Source organism: Erpetoichthys calabaricus, chromosome 12 (genome assembly GCF_900747795.2).
Source record: "Erpetoichthys calabaricus chromosome 12, fErpCal1.3, whole genome shotgun sequence".
Taxonomy (NCBI): domain Eukaryota; kingdom Metazoa; phylum Chordata; class Cladistia; order Polypteriformes; family Polypteridae; genus Erpetoichthys; species Erpetoichthys calabaricus.
Genome location: NC_041405.2, coordinates 139245187 through 139265796, shown reverse-complemented (window position 1 = coordinate 139265796; position 20610 = coordinate 139245187). Strand labels below are relative to the sequence as shown.

General features: G+C 38.8%; 1 protein-coding gene across 1 annotated transcript in view; it reads right to left on the bottom strand.

Annotated features, from left to right (window-relative positions):
- Positions 1–11824, bottom strand: part of odf3l2b (outer dense fiber of sperm tails 3-like 2b) — a 31359-nt gene extending 19535 nt beyond the window's left edge. The window contains exons 1-2 of the mRNA XM_028816392.2: positions 11776–11824; positions 9707–9817 (exon numbers count right to left, since the gene is read on the bottom strand). Of these exons, the coding sequence (XP_028672225.2) occupies positions 9707–9817; positions 11776–11824 (160 nt within the window). The remainder of the gene's footprint in view (positions 1–9706; positions 9818–11775) is intronic.
- Positions 11825–20610: the final 8786 nt, after the last annotated feature.

The window sequence follows — 20610 nt, the reverse complement described above, 5'->3', positions numbered from 1 at the left end:
TTTTAAAGGTATTTAGTGAAAGGTAAAAGCAAATAGTCCACACAAGAATAAAAGAAAAAAAATAGTTACACACGTAGAATAAAAGGCAAAAAAAAAGGAAAAATGTATCTTCTTTAAACTTAGCTTTTCTTGAAAGACTTTAGTTATTTCTATACTTAAAGGTTCTTAATTTCTTCTTCTGTACGCCTTGGTGTATGGTGCGGTACTTAAGTAAACAAGTTTTCTTTACTTGTTATTTCTCACATTCAAAGAGCCCGTAGGCCATCGAGCACTGTTACGTGCGGTCACGTTTCTTTTTCTCTGCTTAAAGGTTAATTTCTTTTTCTCTACTTAAAGGTTCTTAGCTTCTTCTTCTGTACGCTTTACGTACGGCACAACACATAAATTAAGTGCTGTTAAGTGCATGTTTGCTTCACACACTCAAAAGGCTCGTAAGCCAGTTGGCACATAGGCAAGTGCCCAGGCACGGTGACGTGCGATCACGGTTAAAAACCGTATGCCTCTACACCTTATACAAGGCAAGGCTGACACTAACTCACTGTAGAATAGTGTTTACTCCAAGCTATTAGAAATGGCAAGAACATACCAAAACGATTCTGTTCACGGGGGTTATAGTAACCTTCCATAGTTTATGCATTGTCATCTAATAAACATTCATGAATCTTATAGAACAAGGAAAATGGCACTTACACCGAGAATACAGCTATTTAAAACTAAAATAAGCAGTAGGTGTTCCAGATCTTAATGAGTGAGACAATTAAAATGAAGCAGAAGTGTTACTTGAGCAATAAGTGCTTACTAATGCTAATGCTAACTCGGCTCTGGGGCTTTTGCATGACACCATCAGCAGTAAACAGAGCAAGTATCCTGAGGCTGTTCACATCATTTCTGGGGACTTCAATCATGCAGATCTGAAAGCAGTTCTCCCCAAATTCCATCAACACATAAAGTGTGCAACCAGGGGAGTAAAAACACTGGACAAGTTGTACACAAACATCAGACAGGCCTATAGGGCTAAACCCCTAGCACACGTCCCTGCTTCTAATCCCTGCATATACTCCCCTCAGGAAACAAGCTCCCACTATGACCAGGACTGTTACCATATGGCCTGAGAAGGCCTCCCAACAGTTGCAGGACTGCTTCCAGAGAATCGATTGTGAGGTTTTCTATCACCAAGACTTGGAGAACCACACTACAGCAGTCCTGGATTACATCAGGTTCTGCACGGACAACGTCACCAGGGACAGATGCATAAGGATTTATCCTAACAGGAAGCCGTGGATGACGAGGTATGTCCAGAGTCTGCTTTCAGGTCTGGGGATGGGGCTCTTTACAGTGTAGCCAGAGCGAACCTGAAGAGAGGCATCCGAGAAGCTAAGGCAGCATACAGAAGGAGGATAGAGGACCATCTGAGGAGCAACAACACCAGGCAGGTGTGGCAGGGTGTCCAGCACATCACCGGCTACAAATCCAGCAACTTCTTGGCCGCTGAGGGAGACGCTTCTCTGGCAGAGGAGCTGAACATCTTCTTTGCCCGCTTTGAGGCGACACCAACAGCAGCTCCATCACAGCAGCCTGTTCACAACAGCAATATACTCACAGTGGAAGAGTGTGAGGTGAGGCGGGTGATGAGGAAGGTGAACCCGAGGAAGGCTGCAGGACCCGACGGTGTGGCTGGACGGGTGCTAAAAGACTGTGCAGATCAACTGGTCGGAATCTTCACTAGGATTTTCAACCAGTCCCTGTCCCAGGCCACTGTCCCATCCTGCCTCAAGTCCTCAATCATTGTTCCGCTGCTGAAAAAATCCATCACGAACAGTCTGAATGATTTCCACCCAGTGGCACTCACATCTGTCATCATGAAGTGCTTTGAGAAACTGGTGCGGAGTCATATCATCGCCTGCCTGCCAGCAGACCTGGACCCATTTCAATTTGCTTACAAAGCAAAGAGATCTACGGAGGATGCTGTGGCCACAGCCCTTCATGCTACCCTTACCCACCTGGAGCAGCAGGGAAGTTACGCCAGACTGCTCTTTGTAGACTTCAGCTTGGCGTTTAACACCATCCTCCCACAAAAGACTGGTGTCCAAACTGGCAGATCTGGGACTTCCATCACTCACCTGCAGTTGGATACTGGACTTCCAGTCTGGTCGCTCCCAGAGGGTCAGGCTGGGTCTCCACACATCCACTGCTCACGGCCTCAACACCGGGACACCGCAGGGTTGTGTGCTCAGCCCACTCCTCTACACCCTCTACACATATGACTGTGTCCCCACACCATAGCAACAAGATTATAAAGTTCGCGGATGACACGACGGTGGTCGGACTCATCTCGGGCAAGGAGGGTGAGCTGGCATACAGGGACGAGGTGGAGCGGCTGTCAGAGTGGTGCACAGTCAATAACCTGCTCCTCAACACCAAAAAAACGAAGGAGCTTGTTATTGAATTTAGAAAAAACAAAACTGACATCCAGCCACTCATCATTTGCGGGGCCTGTGTGGAGAGGGTCCCGGTGTTCAGGTTTCTGGGTATTGAGCTGGAGGACGACCTGACCTGTAGCGCAAACACCAAGGAGCTGCTGAAGAAGGTGCAGCAGAGACTGTATTTTCTGAGAATTCTCAGAAAGAACCATCTCCCAAAAAATCTGCTCCTTGATTTTTATCAATGTTCCATCGAGAGTGTGCTCACGTACGGACTGTGTGTGTGGTACGGCAGCTGCACTTCCTCAGAAAAGAAAGCGCTCCACAGGGTCGTCGGGACAGCGGAGAGAACAATTGGTTGTACCCTCCCCACTCTGGAACAAATCTACACCTCCCGATGCCGCAAAAAAGCAATAGACATTTCACAGGATTCATCACATCCCGGTCATTGCCTCTTCCAGCTTTTACCATCGGCCAAGAGATACAGAGAAAACCAGGACAAACCGCCTTAAAAACAGCTTTTATCCAAAAGCAATCATGGCTCTGAACTCAGAATAAAACTGCTCCATATCATTCTACCAATGTGCAATATATACCTTAAGTCAACAAGTGCAATTTGTATATTTTGTAAAGTACTTTTATTACGATTCGGTTTGTTATTTTCTCTCTTCTTGTCTTTTTGTCTTTTTAAGTCTTATTCCTCACACTGAGTCGACTGCACCTTCAATTTTGTTGTTCCTTTGTAAAAAGTGACAATGACAATAAATATCTATCTATCTATCTATCTATCTATCTATCTATCTATCTATCTATCTATCTATCTATCTATCTATCTATCTATCTATCTATCTATCTATCTATCTATCTATCTATCTATCTATCTATCTATCTATCTATCTATCTAATTAAGCAACTGGGTTGAAACAAAAACCTGCATCTACTGCAGCCCTCCAGGATCGACTTTGCCCACCCCGTGTTAGATCACAATACTGACACACCACAAGTTGGACCTTTCAGAAATTGGGTCATCTATACTACAAGAAAGTAAAATCCCTTGACTGCAGACAGGTGATCTCTATTTAAGTAATTACCGTATGTGACTTCTAAAACAAATTTGCAGTACAAATAACGATTTAGGTGTGTCATATAAAAAGGCACTGATTACTTAAGTGAGTAAATATTGTGTGTTTTATATTTGTAGTTAATCACATTTACTTATTTAGCTGTCACCTTTATCTCAGGCAATTTATAACATTTGAGATACAATTGTTTACATTTCTTTTGTTTTTCCAGTTGGAGCTGACAGATAAAGTGACCTGCTCACAGTCACACAGTGTCAGTAGCAAGATTTGACCCCACAACCTAAGGCTTTAATGTGCAAAGCCTTAACCACTACATCACACAGCGTGCCCTGCAGCAGTTTGAAGAAAATTTGTTTTCACTTTGACATTAAAGAGGCTTTTTTCTGTTGATCAGTGTCAATAAGCCATACTTATTTTAAGAGGTTGATTGCGTTTTATAGGCACTATAAATGATTTGATGATATATCAAATTGTTGTCAATATTATGGGGCACTTTTCAGGTTACCCCCAAATTCATATGTTAAGGAGAACAAAGTATACAATAATGGGTTCATTTAACAAAATAGTAATAACAGAAGGATATAGGATAATGAAGACACAAGATGCAGAAAATAAGCACAATAAACAAAGCTGTAACCCTGCTGTCTGTTAGATTGAGTGGTTGGTCAACTTCTTCTTCTTTTTCTTTTCTATTTTTCTCTTTCAGCTCTCACCTTCTATTTTTTTAATTCTTTCTCTGCTGAAATGCTTACCAACTACAATCATCCAGACTATAGTCACTTAGTAACTGAACTGATTCAATATTCAAGCCCTGGCTAGAAACATCATCTGAGGAAATTGTGGCAATAACATGAATGCTCAGAAGTGGTGTTAGGAATCTCTAATTGTGTTGATATATATGTAAAGTGGTGTAGATGTCTTGGATCGCAGGGAGATGTGTGCCTTTGATCTGTTGTGCTGTTTTCACTACATGCTGGTGAGCTCTATGGTCCTAAGCTGAGCAGCTGCCATACCAAGGATGGGCTTAACAGCACACCTGTAGAAGCTGGTCAAGGTTGTGGGTGACAGACAGATTATTGAGGAAGTAGAGACATTGGTGGACCTTCTTCACCATAGCTACAGTGTGACATTGCTATTTAAGACCATCAGTGAGGGAAACCCAGAGGAACCTAAAGTTATTGACCACTGCACAACATCTCTATAAATGGGGGTGTTTTTTTCATCTGCTTGTGGAAGTCCATGATCAACACCTTAGTTTTGGTAATGCTGATGGCGAGGTTATTGTCCAGGCACCATTCAGCTTTGAGTTTGACCTCCTGTTTACATTGTCTCATTGTCTCTGTTGATCAGACAAATGACATTGGTGTTGCCAGAAAACTTGAGGATAGTGTTGTAGATGTACTTAGCCACATAGTCATAGGTGAAAAAGCAGTAAAGCAGAGGGATCAGCATGCAACGCATATTAATTGATGAAAATTATAAATAAAAGGACAGCAATTCAAAAGTTAAAGAGAATAGGTGGACCTTCTCATTCCTTACATAAGGTTTTTAAGATAATATCCAGGGTTAGATATCTGTGCTGTTGTCCAGGAGCTTATAACTGTCAACTTTTGCCTCATTCAGGAGGTTCAGGTTTACTAACTGGTGCTTCTTCTCTCTTTTTATTGTACATCAGATTGGAAATTCTTAAAACCAACTTGTCCCCTCAAATTAATTTTGTTAATTCAATGTTTTTTGTACTTGATCTACTATTAAGTCTCTTATTTCTTCATTTTTTTTTACAATTATGAGAGATCATCTATCAAATATTCTATGATGGTTTGATGGGTTTATCTTGTTCACTGATTTTGGCTTTGGCTTGACATTATTGTTTACCCAATGGGTTTCCGCTGCCTGTGAGCAGTGGGTCAGTGATAGTAGATGGGGTTTCCTTAAGATGAAAGCACTGACTCCAATCAATAACACCAAAATGTCTTTGTTAGTCTTCTGCTCATTCTACAACAGGTGCAGACTGACCTGCTGTCAGTAGAGATGTTGACATGTGATCTGCATCACCAACTCCAGTTTAGGGAAATTGCAGCAGCTGATTGTTGCAGCCTAGCTAACAGTGTATCATGGTAGTGCAATTACGGGCTTCTGTCAGTTGTTCCAGAATAAATATCATACATTAGATTGCCTGTTGGCAGTTTGGGTTGGGAGAGCAGGGAGTGCCAGATGAAAAGCTATGAAATGTTTTGCAATATGTAGATCAGTGTTTCTTAAACACATGGTTATGATGGGATTCCATAGCACATGATTGTGTAGTAAAATTAGCCAAGTGGAGAGTGATATATTGCCCTCTATTTGGCATAATATTTTATTGCTGTAGCATGTGATCTGAGACATAACCTAAAAAACAATGTCATTGATGCATCAGAGAGAGAGAGCATTTGTTTTTATGTGTCACAGCCTGTAAAACAATCAGACTGAGATGACTGAGAAGCAAAAACACATATAAGAAACTGGGGGAGATGAGGAAATGACACTGAAAAACTACTAGGATAAAAGATCTTAGTGTTCGTTTGAAATGCTGAATACATTTCAGTCCAGTCATAATGTGATGGATATTTTTGTTGGACCAGTGACAACTGTGAGAACACCAGAAAATAACAAATAGGATGAGACAGGCCATAAAGCGGAGCCATCTGCATTTGGCATGATGTCAGTCATTGCTGGCATTAAACATTACAGATAGAACTGTTTGCTAATTCTTATTTAGGATTTATCCTATCCCACATATAGACAGGCTTTAGAGTGGAGCCTACAGCATTCAGTGCAATGTCAGTTGGAAGCATTAAACATTTCAAACCAAACCAAAATTTATACTATACCTGTATAAAATGCAAACAGTGCAAAATTTTTTAGGAGTAATTTAACTACATGACTAAACTTTTTTTACTCAATGCAGTGAACTGTCAAATGCAAACCAGAATATACTGAACAATTTGCAAACTCATTTAGGAGAATGTATTGTTATTGTTACTCATAATGAAAACCTTACTTAAACAAATGTTATTTAAAACAATGTAAATAAAGTGAAGTACTTAATTATTTTTTGACTACTTTATTACTGTCTGGCACCATGAGTCAAGTTATCCTTTCAAAAATCATCATATCTTCGTGCCACAACTGTAATAACGAATAATAATAGAATAAGAATGCCTTTATTGTCACTCTATTTAGGTACAATGAAATTGGAAAGTCTCTCCAGTATGGTGCCTCATTGCAAAACACTTTAGTTTAATAAAACCACACTTCCCACATCATACAATGCAAACACACCCACCCCTAGACCCATACTAACATAAAGACATCTCACACCTAATTATATTACTCATATGTCTTTATGTGAACACACGTATACCATAAAACAAAGACACTATAAATAATATAGATAGTGTGCTAGGTTTTAGTAAAGAAGAATTTCTTTCTTTCTCACAGCTTTATTAAATCTCCCACTAATCATTTACACTGGCAATGATATACTTCAGGAATCCATTCCTCGTTTTTAATGTTAATTAATGTTTTATTATGAATATATTTGTTTTCCACTTTTCTGCTATAGCAATATTTGTGTGAGAAAAATGCTTGAATGGAAACGTTTACTCTTTTCTGTTATATGGCCATTGTTATTGGCTTATATATGGCTCTTCTGCCATTATGGTAATAAACCTTTATTTGGGTCCCAATATGGTACCAATTTTCTTATTAGGTTATCGGATTATGAAGTTTAATAATCTAAACGGAACATGGTCTACATGGAAACACAATTTTAACATAAGACATTATTCAGGCACATGTTCTTGACCTACACCAAATGCAGTTAATTACCAAATGGAAAACCTTTGTATATTATGGATTGATCAGCTAAAGGAAAAACATCAGTCTCTGTACCATTTAGATTATATATCAGGAATCTCTAAACCTCAGCCTACTTTACTTAGGCCTGATGATGTGTAGGTATTGTAATGGGGTCTTGCGCACCTAGATAGTTCTCACGTCTAGCCACAATTGAAAATCCAGCAGAAAACTAAGTGATGATCAGTGGCTACCAATAGACTTTATTTAATATGCAATATTAAGAAAATGTGTTTTTCCTTAAGCTGACCTGTACTCAAAATGCTGTGGAAAACCTGCTGACTACTTAGCGGGGTGGATGAATTTCATACCAAAACTGAATTTCTGCAGTAGGGGAAAACATAAGCCACCTGTGCATTTTTACTTTGAAAAATCGTTCAAATTGCATATAATCAGAATATTTGCAAGCCGAATTTCTGAAGAAAATGTTAACAGAGGATTGTATCATTTTTTATGAGTTTTGGAATATGATTAAGAAGGAAAGTATGTATTAGGTCATATCTTCTTACAAGACCAGATAATGAAAGCCCCCTGCTCGACCTTCATGAGTACTGCAGTGTTTATACTTTGTATATGTTTTTAAGAGGCTTTGTGCTATTTGAACCTTGCTACATCTTTCATCTCTAGCATCTTTTCTAGCTTCGTCTTTTAGCTAAGGTCAAACCTTTATTATCTCCTAGGGATCTTGAGAAAGCAACTCATGCTTTTATCTTTTCTTGGGTTGATAACTGCAACTCATTGTATTCTGGGATTAACAAATCCCTGATACCGCAGGTTGCAGTTGGGTCAGAATGCTGTTGCTCGTTTTTTGGTTGGGCCAAGAAAGTTTGATTCTGTTTCTCCAATATTAGGTTCTTTACACTGGCTGCCTGTTAGTTTCAGAATTGACTTTAAAATTTTGTTGTTAGTTTTTAAATCATTACATGGGTATGCTCCTGCCTATTTTTCTGAATGATTGTTTTACAAAAGCTATCCAGAGAACTTCGATCTATCAGTCAGTTATCTCTTATGGTCCCCGTATTAAGTGTACATCTAGGGGGGCCAGGACTTTTGCAATTGCTACACCTTGTCTGTGGAATTCTTTACCTCATTACATTAAGGAGTCACCTTTAATTGAACCGTTTAAAACTAAACTGATGGTGTATTTCTTTTCTCTAGCTTTCAGTGACATTCACTAATACTGATGGTTTCCCTACTTTTAGTCATCTTCTTTCTTTTTTTAACTCACTGCTGGCTTTATTTTGTTTTATTGTACTTTTATTTCTGTTTATTTTATTTACAAGGGGGGCTCCGCCCCCTGCTCGCTTCGCTCGCCTACCCCCGGCGTTGGGTATCCTGAAATACATTAGTCGAGCTCGTTCGTCTTGGAGCCGTGCCTGCTTTGCTTCCGTAGTTTCAGACGCGCGTTGTAGGCGCCTGCGTTCATTGATGTTATCTAGGTGGGCTCGTGTTTGTATCGTTGAGCTGTATTGTGTTTCAATTTGGTGTAAAGCGTTCAGCGGTCTGTACAATCCCAAGCAGCACATTATTCCTAACTTCACTCCGCAGTAGTGCCACTCACAATATGGCGGTGACGCCTGTGCCTTCACTCCGCAGTAGTGCCACTCACAATATGGCGGTGACACCTGCGCCTTCCGTACTTTATGGACCCGTGGGGCCTCCGTAGCCTCTTCCATTTGAATCTGGGCTACAGCGCAGAGTCTTCTTTTTTGTGTGGCTGTGTTGGTAGTCGTTAGCCATGGGCGCGTTGTTGCTTCATTTCTCATTCACGTCAGTTGAGCTCTTTCGTTTTTGGGCCGTGACTCCTTCGTGCGCGGTGGATACGACTTCGCGTGCGGTTTATGAGACGCGTGCTGTAAGCGCCTGCGCAGTACGTCTCATGGTCCCATCGCCGTGTACCTGCGTCCATGCCATCCGGTTTACCATTCTCGGTTAGTAATATGGATGTTCATTGTACTTTTTAATGTTTGTCTGTAGCATTAATGATGTTGTTTTAAATGTGCTCTATAAATAAGTTGACATTGACATCTTTGGCAGGTAGCTCCTGCCAATGGTCATTTTTATCCCAATTGAAAGTGGAAATAGGCAATACATAATTTTTGGATTTCTGTACAGTCAGGCAGAATTGTCTAGACATGAAGATGTCCTACATTCATTTGAATTTGTCTACTGTAAACATGCAATGATGTGCTGTGTATTTGGTTTAAAGTGGTTCAATAAAGCTCCATAAGAAAGAGAAAAACATGTCCACAGTAAAAATAGATTTTGACATGAAAATTATCTTCTCCCCAGTACGTGGAGACTTACTTGAATTGCTTGCGTGCCCATGAAAGGTGTAAGCTGGTCCAGCAATCTTGGTGAGGTCATGACCCACAATTCCCATTGTAGGGGGTAAGCTGTATCTACCTGGTCCAGGCCCTAGTGACAAAAGAAGGGCAATATTCAAATATTTTCTGCTTAATCACTAAAAAGTACAGAACCTTTTGATATCATTTGTCATATACCTCTTTTTGATTTATTTTAAAAGGAAGCAACTTTAGATCCTTATACTGTATTATGATGCAGTGTATTGTATTTGTAATTTGAGTCTTCAAGTACTATAATCTGTTATGGAGGTGTTTTAAAGAAATATGTTTTCTCTTAGGAATATTGTAGTGCTTTGATTCTCAAGTAGCTCAAAGGAAGAATATAACAGACTGTGCCCAGTTAAGAATAATAGTACTAATAATACAGTACCTTGGAAAAAAGTTCAGTCCCCTCATGTCTAAGGTTTTGGTTTGTAAGCTAAAAGGTTGCTGGTTTAGTCTCCACTACAGTCTCACTAGCCAGTTTCAAACTGATGAGGGCAAAGTGCCTATTTCCAGGATTGAGAACTTTAACACATTAATGTTTCAGGCTAATCAAAAGAAAGGGATTATGGAATTTGTATATAACATCTGTGACCTCCAGCATCCAGAGTTTTAAGTTTGTGTATAGAATATGAAGAGCAGCTATCTTATTTCAAAGTTTGTCTAATTTTTGTGAATGGCTAACCTTCCAAAAATAAACAGGTTTAAGTTCTGTTCTTTTTATATACTGTATACTCCCCAACCACCGGTCCGCGACCCACTACCGGGCCGCAGCCGTCTGACAGCCGGGCTGCGAGAGAACTGCCGGCAACGGAGACTCAGTCAGACTTTTCAGAACGCTTGGCGGGCAGGGCTTTGCAGCGGCACAGAGAGAGGAGAGAAACCGAGGTGAGAGAGTATTACAACAAAGTATTGTTACGGTCCCGACAGTTTCCCCATATGACACGAGTCTATAGAAATCGCGTTACTACGAAGTACATTCAGCAGATGCTTTCATTACAACGAAGTGACCTTGAAATGCCTGAATGAATCATCCACAGAGCAGTTAGATCTGTGGTCGCAGCTCAGATGTGCACGTTTGCACAATGATCCCCAAACAGAAACATTGTAAAAAAAATTCTTTCTTCGAACTTTCCTCGTACTGTTTTTTTTTTTTTGCTGTTTTTGTTTTCTGTGGTTTTCAGTGATACCTTTTGCTTATTGCTTGTCAACATTTGAAAAACATCCATTGGAATTTAACTCATTGTCACCCTCCTATAGAAACGGCAGACATGAAAAAAACGATAGCAGTGTTAATGTTTGTGATGTGCAATCTGTTGGAATGGCAAATGCAAAGCATATGTCTTTGTTATATGCAAAAAAAGAAGAAAAATCTCAGGTTGCAAACGTATGCGAACTGCTTAGTAACTTAATAATAATAGAAATGTTATGTAAATTGTGTATAAAACTGCCCCCCCCACTCCGCCCCCCCCGACCGGTCCGTGGAAAAATTTGCATCTAATAAAGTGGTCCTTGCTGTCAAAAAGGTTGGGGACCACTGCTGTATGTGATCACTTGAATAATTTATGATTGATTCACTTGCATTAAATGTGCTCATATCTTAAGATGATAGGATACTGACTTTAGCTTTCATTTAGATAACTATGAGCTAAATAAAGGCATATAAAGTCATTCATTTATTTATTCTTGAAAGTGTTTTAGGGGGCCAAAACCATTCCCATTAGCACTGAGTATATGGCAGTCCTTTGCAGACCATGTTCACTAACAGAACCAGACTCACTCATACAGGATCGGTGTGAAAATTACTAGTCATTCCAGATCGCATGCCTTTGCGAAATGGAAGGAAAACTGGGTACACAAGAAAACCTCATAAAAAATGTGCAGACTTAATATGTTTATGCAGGGATTTAAACCCATGTCTTTGGAGATGTAAGATCACAGTGCATTTGTGACTGCTGCAAATGTATAAATGTAAACATAAAATATAGAAATGAAACAAAAGTTAACATTTTGGTATAGTAGCCTTACCTCTTTCTCGGGCAGCAATTACTGGGTATTTTCTTTGTGCATCTGTCATCTTGTTTGCTATCCTTGTCACGAACGAAGCTTTCTCCTGCCAAATGATGTGATTCAACTTCAGGAGTGCTTGAAAGGCTTCAGGAATGATCAGTCCAGATAATGGAAACCAAGAGAATTGTAGGTACAAATGCACTAAATATCCACTCCAGCTCCCCAGCAAAGATTTTATGGAAAAGTTATTTAAGTACTTCAGTGGGCAGTGGCAGCTTCAGGGCTGAATAAAATGTATGTGTGGCAGCAGCAATGCTTCACGTCTGGGACTTCTTAGTATTCGGTCTTCTACACAAACCAAAGATCATCAAACTTGTGTGTGTCCTCCGCTAGTTGGGACTCCTGATGGCTTCAGCAGCTGCTGCATCTCTTTGATCAGCTTGTTTCTTAATTGTGAATTTTTGATTTGATTTTGTCCAGCAGTATCCCAGGGAGGAGCCTGACTTTAAGTCCTTTTTTTCTGCTCCAGTGATGTATGCTGTCCAAAAGTCCACTCTAGTTAGGCAGCCACCTGATCACTGAATTGCCACTGGGACTGTTTCAGAAGCAAAGAGTCTAATGTAACCTTATCTTCATTATGACTAAATACCACCGACTCCCTCCCCCCACCTCCAACCCACTCCCATGCGTTTTGTGGTCCTCAATTAGAAATATTGCACCTCTGATACAAGTAAGGTTGCCCTGGAGACATCCAGGCATACAATTACTACATCTACACAGGTTATGTCTTACCAGGAAAAAAAAAGGCATGGGATATCACTTTCTGTTGGCATACGAACAGACTCCAAAACATTTGTTAAGCCAAAAAAATTAAGCGCTTATTGCCCACAGTTCAACAATTTACTTCATTACATTTTGAAGCTTGTGAAGCCCATTTTTAGTCATATTTATATAGATACAGTGAATTGATTATGTATACTGAAGAACATTGTCTCTTAGTTGTTAATTACAAATGAAGGTTTAATTTATATAATCGCCTTTCACAATGTCACTAGAATGCGTTCATCTTGGACTTGTTTTCATTTTTGGACAAAGTGGGTGCTTATAAGCCTTTTGCTTTAACAAAGTGAGAGTGCCAGACTGCAAATTTAGTTTAATTATTATTTACATGAGTAGGTGAGGTACTATATTTGTGTGTATATAACTATATATATATATATATATATATATATATATATATATATATATATATGGCTATGGTGGTGCATTGGTAGTGCTACTGCTTCGCAGTAAGGAGACCATTGTTCATGTTCATGGCCCTCCTTGTGTGTAGTTTGCATGTTTTACCTGTGTCTGCCTGGGTTTCCTCCGTGTGCTCTGGTTTCCTCCCACAGTCCAATGACAGACAAGTTAGATGGGTTTGCAGCACTAAATTGGCCTGAGTGTGTTCATCCTGTGATGGACTGGCGCCCTGCCCAGAGGCTTGCTCCTGCCTAGTGCCTAATGCTTGCTAGGATTGGCTCCAGCCCACCATGATCCTGCTGAGGATTTAGCAGGCTTGGAAAATGAATGGATAGAGGTATAGTTTTAGGAAAGCCACCATAACATGAGTTCACTTTTATAGAATGTGTAGAGATAGAAAGGGCCCTTTTTGATTTGGTTAGTATTGAATTTATTTCTATTACAAGAAAACTTACTAATCAGAGTAAAGATAATATATGTGAGTATTGATTATTTGTTGTCCGTATCCATGGATTTTAACCTGTGGCGTGTGACAAAGGACTGGGAAAACGGGTGGTATCCGAGTTCAGAAGTGCTCATAAATTATTTATTAGAGCACATTTTTGCCTTTTGTTTTGAAGCACTTTTTGAGCAGCACCACCCTTGTGACATTCCCATAGAAGTGAAAATGACGAAGGGAGAACACAAAGGGTGGTCATATTTCCAGCATACATATGAGAATATTGTTACAGTTGAAAATGTGGTGAGAAATTATGTTTACTATGACTTCAAATGCTGAAATGCCTTTTAGCAATTTAACAAGTTACCTTTTATAATTATTCAGTACCATCAATTTCTTTAGGAATGACCCTGCCTCAGTGCTTTATGCTTACATAAATTTAGCCTAATGTTACTAATATTTTTAAATTGTTTAAAATAAATACATTTTACATTTGGAGGATAGGTAGGCTGAATGACTCATTCAGAGTTACAATGGATAAGTGAGAGGCAGGGATTGAAATTGTGACCAATAGGTCACACTGCTTGCATGGAAAAAAAAATTATTGTGAGGATTGGGGGATAAGCTTATTAATTTATTAGTTTATTTGCGTATTGGAGGTGGTCTTACCAGAATATTACCATATGTATAAAAGTCTAAATGCTACCCACCTTAATCTCTTGCCCTGCCGTTAGACTCCGAGATCTGTACTTGGGTCTCTTGACGTTCACCCTAGAAAGTGATGAAAGAGTCAAAGAAAGGCGTGCTGAAAAGCAGACCCCAGCTGTAATGCGAAGTTGCTAGGAGAGCTGCACAAGCTTAGCACTCAATGAAAATTTAAACCCCAAGCCGTGAGCCCTATGAGGTGATAAAATATTTAACAAGGCTTTACGTGTGGTTGCCTGCATGCTCGTAACTGTAGCCTGGCTTTTAAATCAACTTGTTGTTAACAACTATGTTGCTGGTTCTTTTCTGCCACTTTGACAGTGGTTGAAGATTTACATGCCCTCCTTTTCTGTTGCACTGAAGTGACAGCTTTCAAATAAACAATCAAGGATATGGCATCTTGTCTTTTTTTTTTAATATGGTGCTGTTAGTTATACTATAAGATTGAGCAGGGAATGATCTGTTTTGAACAGACCAATGTCTCTTTTCAATATCATTAGATATTTTTACTTTGCTAACCTTCTCTGTTTAGGATGTCTGACCCTAGGCAATTAGGACTAAGAATAATTGAGAATCTAGAGAGGGGTTTTGAGTGCTTGTCTCCCGGAATCATAGATGTTTGCTAACAATTTCTTTGTCCACTGCCATTTTTGCACCCACCCAGCTTAACAATCATGTAAAAGGCACAGCCCACAGGAGCCCCAAAGTCAAGAAAATGTTTGAGACTGATTTCCTGTTATGATTTTAAGTTAATTTTCTTTCTCATTACACTTGGTTTAAGTGAGCCCAACATATAAAAATGGTTGTTTTAATTTGTGTTACTATACATTACAAAATATATTTAAATCAGAAGATATAAGAAGATAAGAAATGGTTTGATTAATGAACATATCTTCTAACGCGCATCATCAGTGATGTTGTCTATGTCATTAGATGTTTAGGTTGGCCCTCTGTGCCGCCTCTGTGGTTATTCTTATGGCTTTCCTCTTGCACATATCCATAATGGTCAGGGAGCTGAATACCCTACAGAGAAATTGCTCAGCAAACTTCCTGCAGCCCACTTTCCACCAAATCCTGGTACTTGGCTCTCTTTCTTTTGTAGATCTCCTCCATTTGATCTTCCCAGGAATTTTCAGCTCAATCACCATCTGCCTTGTTGAATCAGCAAGGTCAAGCGCATAGACTCCAACAATCTGAGCTGCCTCTTCAGGTGAACTTCCAACTGAGAGTTTGAGGTTCGCCTTAGATGCTTTGCTGGTACCTTCAACAGTGGCTGAAGCTTCTGTCATATACTGACATTCTGGGTGTTAGTACCTGAACTGGGAATGTGCTATCACCTGTTGATCATCACCTGATTATGGTGCTAGCGGTAGTATCCCACACCCCTTATTCGTTTGGACTGCATCAGATAATATGCTGCAGTGTCCTAACCTCTCACAAAGAGAACATGCTGAAGTGTCAGCCTTGTCCCACCAGAAGAGGTTGGATGTGGAAGATGTCATAAACGTCTTGTATCAGGAACATGTTTTGATGAAGCTCAGCTTGCCATAGCTCAGTTCAAATAATCTTGAGGTCCAGAGCCTGGTTTCACCTTGATGGCTCATCATGTAATTCCCTAACCTCTGCTTTCAGCCCCTATTGCTCCAGTTTATACCACTGAATTGATATTCTAATTCAACCAAGACTTGCCTGTCCTAACATCACTCAGTTAAAGTTTAACCTGTTTGACCACTGAATCAGTCTTCCACTTTAAGCTTTATTTTTATTACCATACTTTTTAAAATATGTCTAAATCAGAAGCACAAGATATATCAAAATTCTGACACACATACATTTACTAAAATTCCAGCTTAAAGGTGTCATTTAACCCATACATCTTTGGAGTAAACTGAAATACTTTAAGACAGCACATGCAGATTAATGGCACTGTACAAAACCTGCATATGTAGCGTCCAGATCAGAAATTAAATATTAAATGCCTGAAGATGTGAGGCAGCAATACTAACCACTGTGAAGCCATGAAACCCTGCTGGAAAACACCAGTCTCCAAATGAGGCAGCAGTAAGGTATTGTTGCCACCCATACTTTGTCTCTAAGCTTTAATTCACAGGGAATCTAATGCTTAAACTGAAGACTTTTGAATTATTTTATTGTCCTTCCCACAGTTTTGATATCACCGTTTAATGCAGTAATATTATCTTTTACATACTATGCTATAATTACTTATTATTTGTTTGGACACGGCCATATTTATTTGTAAGCAATTCACAGGAAAGCACTTGTTAAGTACTATATAGGAATAACTCTGTGTGAATCATCTATCTATATATATAAAATTCGTTTCGTGTTTGAAACGGAAATTACGTATGAGCGTTTGAAACGGAAATTCCGTATGACCACAGAGGAACAGGAAAAACATTCTTAATAAACCTGATTCTTGCCGAGAGGGCGAATGGTGACATAGCTCTGGCTGTAGCGTCATCGGGAATCGCTTTTACATTATTAGATGGAGGCCGTACAGGACATTTTGCATTGCAATTACCATTAAACCTCACTCACGACGAAAATCCAATTTGCAACATACGCAAGGGCTCTGGAAAGGCAAAAGTCTTGCAACATTCAAAGATAATAGTTTGGGATGAGTGCACCATGGCACATAAAAGAGCTTATGAAGCCTTGAACCGAACAATGCAAGATCTTGGAGATCCTACCAAAATAATGGGAGGTACTGTTGTTTTACTCGCAGGAGATTTTCATCAAACATTACCAGTTATTCCACGAGGGACACCAGCAGATGAACTCAACGCGTGTTTAAAATCCATGCTTCTCCCACGGTCAGTTATATGTCGCGTGTTCTCGGGTAGGTACACCAAAAAATGTATACATTTATGCACGTAATGGGCAAACAAAAAATGTAGTATACCCGAAAGCACTGCAGTAGTATACTCAATGTATCTTTACTTCTTAAATGTTTTACTGTTTAATAATTTATACGCTTCTTATATGTTGTTCAAATTCTTTTATCAAAATACCAGTAACGGCGTACTGCACGATAACGTGCAGTGAATACACTTGACTGGAGCATTCATAGTATTCATCCTCTTTCTCTGTACGTTTAGCATTTGTTTGCTCAGAGGTTGATGTGCTTGCTGCTTCCTGAGCAGCTAATCTTTACTCCACCCTAGCGGCCCACTGCTTCTCTTTTATCTTTTCGTGTTAAAACTGATTGTTAGTTTTTGTGTTGCAATTACTTAGTACGTTTTCTTTAACATTTCACTTAATCTGGCACTTAAGTCTTCAATCTGCCTCAAGAATGATTAGCGAAGGTGGTATGGAATGAGAATGGAGCCCGTATGCATGCGCGCACTGCCGCCCTGCTGCGTGCTGCCGAGAGTTGATTCTACAATAAAATAAAATAAAAATAAAAAGAGTGATAAAATCATCTCCCCGAAAGCGGATAGTAGACGCCACGTAGTATATGTATACCAAATTTCAAGTCAATGGGTAGAGAAAAGCCAAGCAAAATGACACCTTTTATTGGCTAACTAAAAAGATTACAATATGCAAGCTTTCGAGGCAACTCAGGCCCCTTCTTCAGGCAAGATTACCCTTGCCTGAAGAAGGGGCCTGAGTTGCCTCGAAAGCTTGCATATTGTAATCTTTTTAGTTAGCCAATAAAAGGTGTCATTTTGCTTGGCTTTTCTCTACATTCATAATGGCTAACATGGTACAACACCCTAGTACTAAGTCAATAGGTGAAACGGTTTGCGAGCTACAGATGATTTAAAATCCTGGACAGACAAACAAACAGCCACGGTGGCGTATTATAGAAGAAGATTTTAGTGTTTAATAATTTTTATTTATTTGCAGTGTGCTTCTTATATATTCATATTCTCATATGATAAAGATGTTAATAATGTTGTTTATATTGATTTCTGTTATTGTAAATGCTCTTTATTTGTTGAAAAATAAAATTGGCAATTAACAAACTTATTTTATAAATACTACATTTTATTTTTTTCCCTTGCACTGAGTGAGCAAAGCCACTGGGTAATCAGCTAGTTTGGAATAATATTATCTTAAAATCTCTTTCAGTCAAGGTTCTGTTTATGACATCAAAACCTCCCAAGCCTCATAATCATTTCAGTATCATAAATGTATGATGATTCCTTATATAAACTTTATATTCAAGCTGCTTGAAGAATACCCTTAAACTCTACAGAATGAAGCTTCTGGATATTAGCAACTGGATTTTCAATTTTATGCAATCAATCATTCAGTCAGTGAAAATATTAGATGGATAATTAGCAAGGTCACCTGTCCAGAGTTTGTTGCTGCCTTTCACAAAGTACTGTCAAAACAGGTATCAACACCCCTGAGCTCAAAAAGACGATAATTAACAAGTAGACTATACATTTCACAAGAAAAGAAAAACACATAATTTATAGTTTCTTTTTTCAAAAACTTTTCCATTGCAAATTTTATGCATTTTGGAATCGAGAACTGTGAGCACAGTCATGAGAAACTATGGAATAGAGCAAGTGCAATGCTGTGTGGTGCATCTGGTCCCGAGAACCCCAACCTAGTGAACAGACCACAGCTGATTTTTATTGGACACCATTTTGTGTAACTTTTACATCTGCATTTAATCACGTTCAATACAGAGCACAAGAATGTACAGCCTTTCTGCATGTCAGAAAATCCCAAAACAAAAACATTTGTAGCAAACAAAAATAAAAGTGCACATTTATAACATTTTGCTTAAACATGTATTTGCAATTTCCTGGATACATTTATCCACACAGCTTGTATTGTATTAATTTAGTACAAATTACTTTTTCTTTCTGATCTCAGCAATGTTACCACCTTTGAAGTCCAATATGACTGGTTGAGATCCTGCAGAATATAATATGAGATGAAAAATGGCAATCATATTGAAAATAATTAGACCCATCTTACACTAAATGTTTACACAGCAGAAGCATATGATTTGGTGAGTTTTTCTTGTCTTTGTTGAATTATCAGAATACCATATTTTCTCTTCTGGACATCATTACATAAACTGACAGCTTCCTTGTGAAACAATGAAGGCTATCACTTCCATGCCACTATAGCATTTGACACATTCAGAAGTGCTCTTGTTAGCTGAGAAGTCTCCATACTGATTATAGACAGTACAATAAGAAAACAAAGTAACCTATTATAAAGGTTTATAGTGGGATAGTCATAAAAAAATTGGACAAGGAAAAGGAACAGTTTAAAAAGCACTGGAACTGTCTCAATGTGACAAGATTTCCTTTCTATATGTACTGAAAAGTAAAAGTCATTGTTACCACATATCTCTTTATCATTTTTCAAAATTCATGTTTCTCTAATTATCAAATAAGATGAGGAGGAAAAATAAGATCATAATAAAAGGAACTTGTGCAAAGATTATCTAGATTACAAACCTGTAGACAAAATAGTTTCAGAGAGCTTGAACGTGTGTGTTGTTCTTCCTATATAGAAGAGGGACTTTACCTGCTGAGCTAGTGCAATGTTTCTGTAGTCTGGAAAACTTCTACCATCCATTTGGAGGTCACTGACATCAATGCACAATTTTAACAGCCAACAAGATTTAGAATTTTTATATTAATTTGCAATGTTCAATAAATGTAAAGTTCTAGAACCACCTGTCTTCCATCCCTTTTGCTCTTATTCCATCAGATATTGTGCAACAACATGTTCTTATTTATATTTCCTGAGAAAATGGATGTAGTTTTATATAACAGTCACAAAATAATAAGCACAAAAGGGTGTGCTGGTTCCTCCCAAAAAACTGGATATTGACTTCTAACATTGGCCATATTTTTCTTGTAACTACCACCGTGCATTACATTCAGTTTTATTGCCTACCAGTACCACAGTGCAGCACAGGAACATCCCAGCCAAATGTAAACCCTTGTTTTTACCTACCACATTAACAAACGTCACAGTTACCCTTGGACTGATGTATTAAGCACTGGCAGGAAACACAAGAAAAATGATTTTTTTTTTTTTACAAATCATATCTCAAGGTTAGTTGCTCACCCCCAAAATGTAGGAAACAATCTGAAAAAAACTGTCATCCTACCTGAGGATGCTAAAAGAACTGTGTCCTGGAGCAAAAAGTCAGAAAGAACATTTAAGGAAAAAGCTTACAAAGTTGTTAAAAAAAGAACAGAAGAGATAAAGCTTTTTTTTCCCTGGTCAATTTGAGCCAAAAATGTTTTTTATTTTAACATGATGCAAGTGTTTTGAAGAAGTTCTCCTTTCTTCAAGGAGAAGGTTTGTTATGTCATTTTGTATTAATATCCTGCTCAAGACTTTGTGAATTTTCAACTAGAAAAAGCTGGGAAGGGAAGAATGTCTTTATTCCTACATTTTCCTTCTAGATAACTTTGGAAATTATTTATTACTTTCATAAAAAAGGAAGGGTATGGACTGTA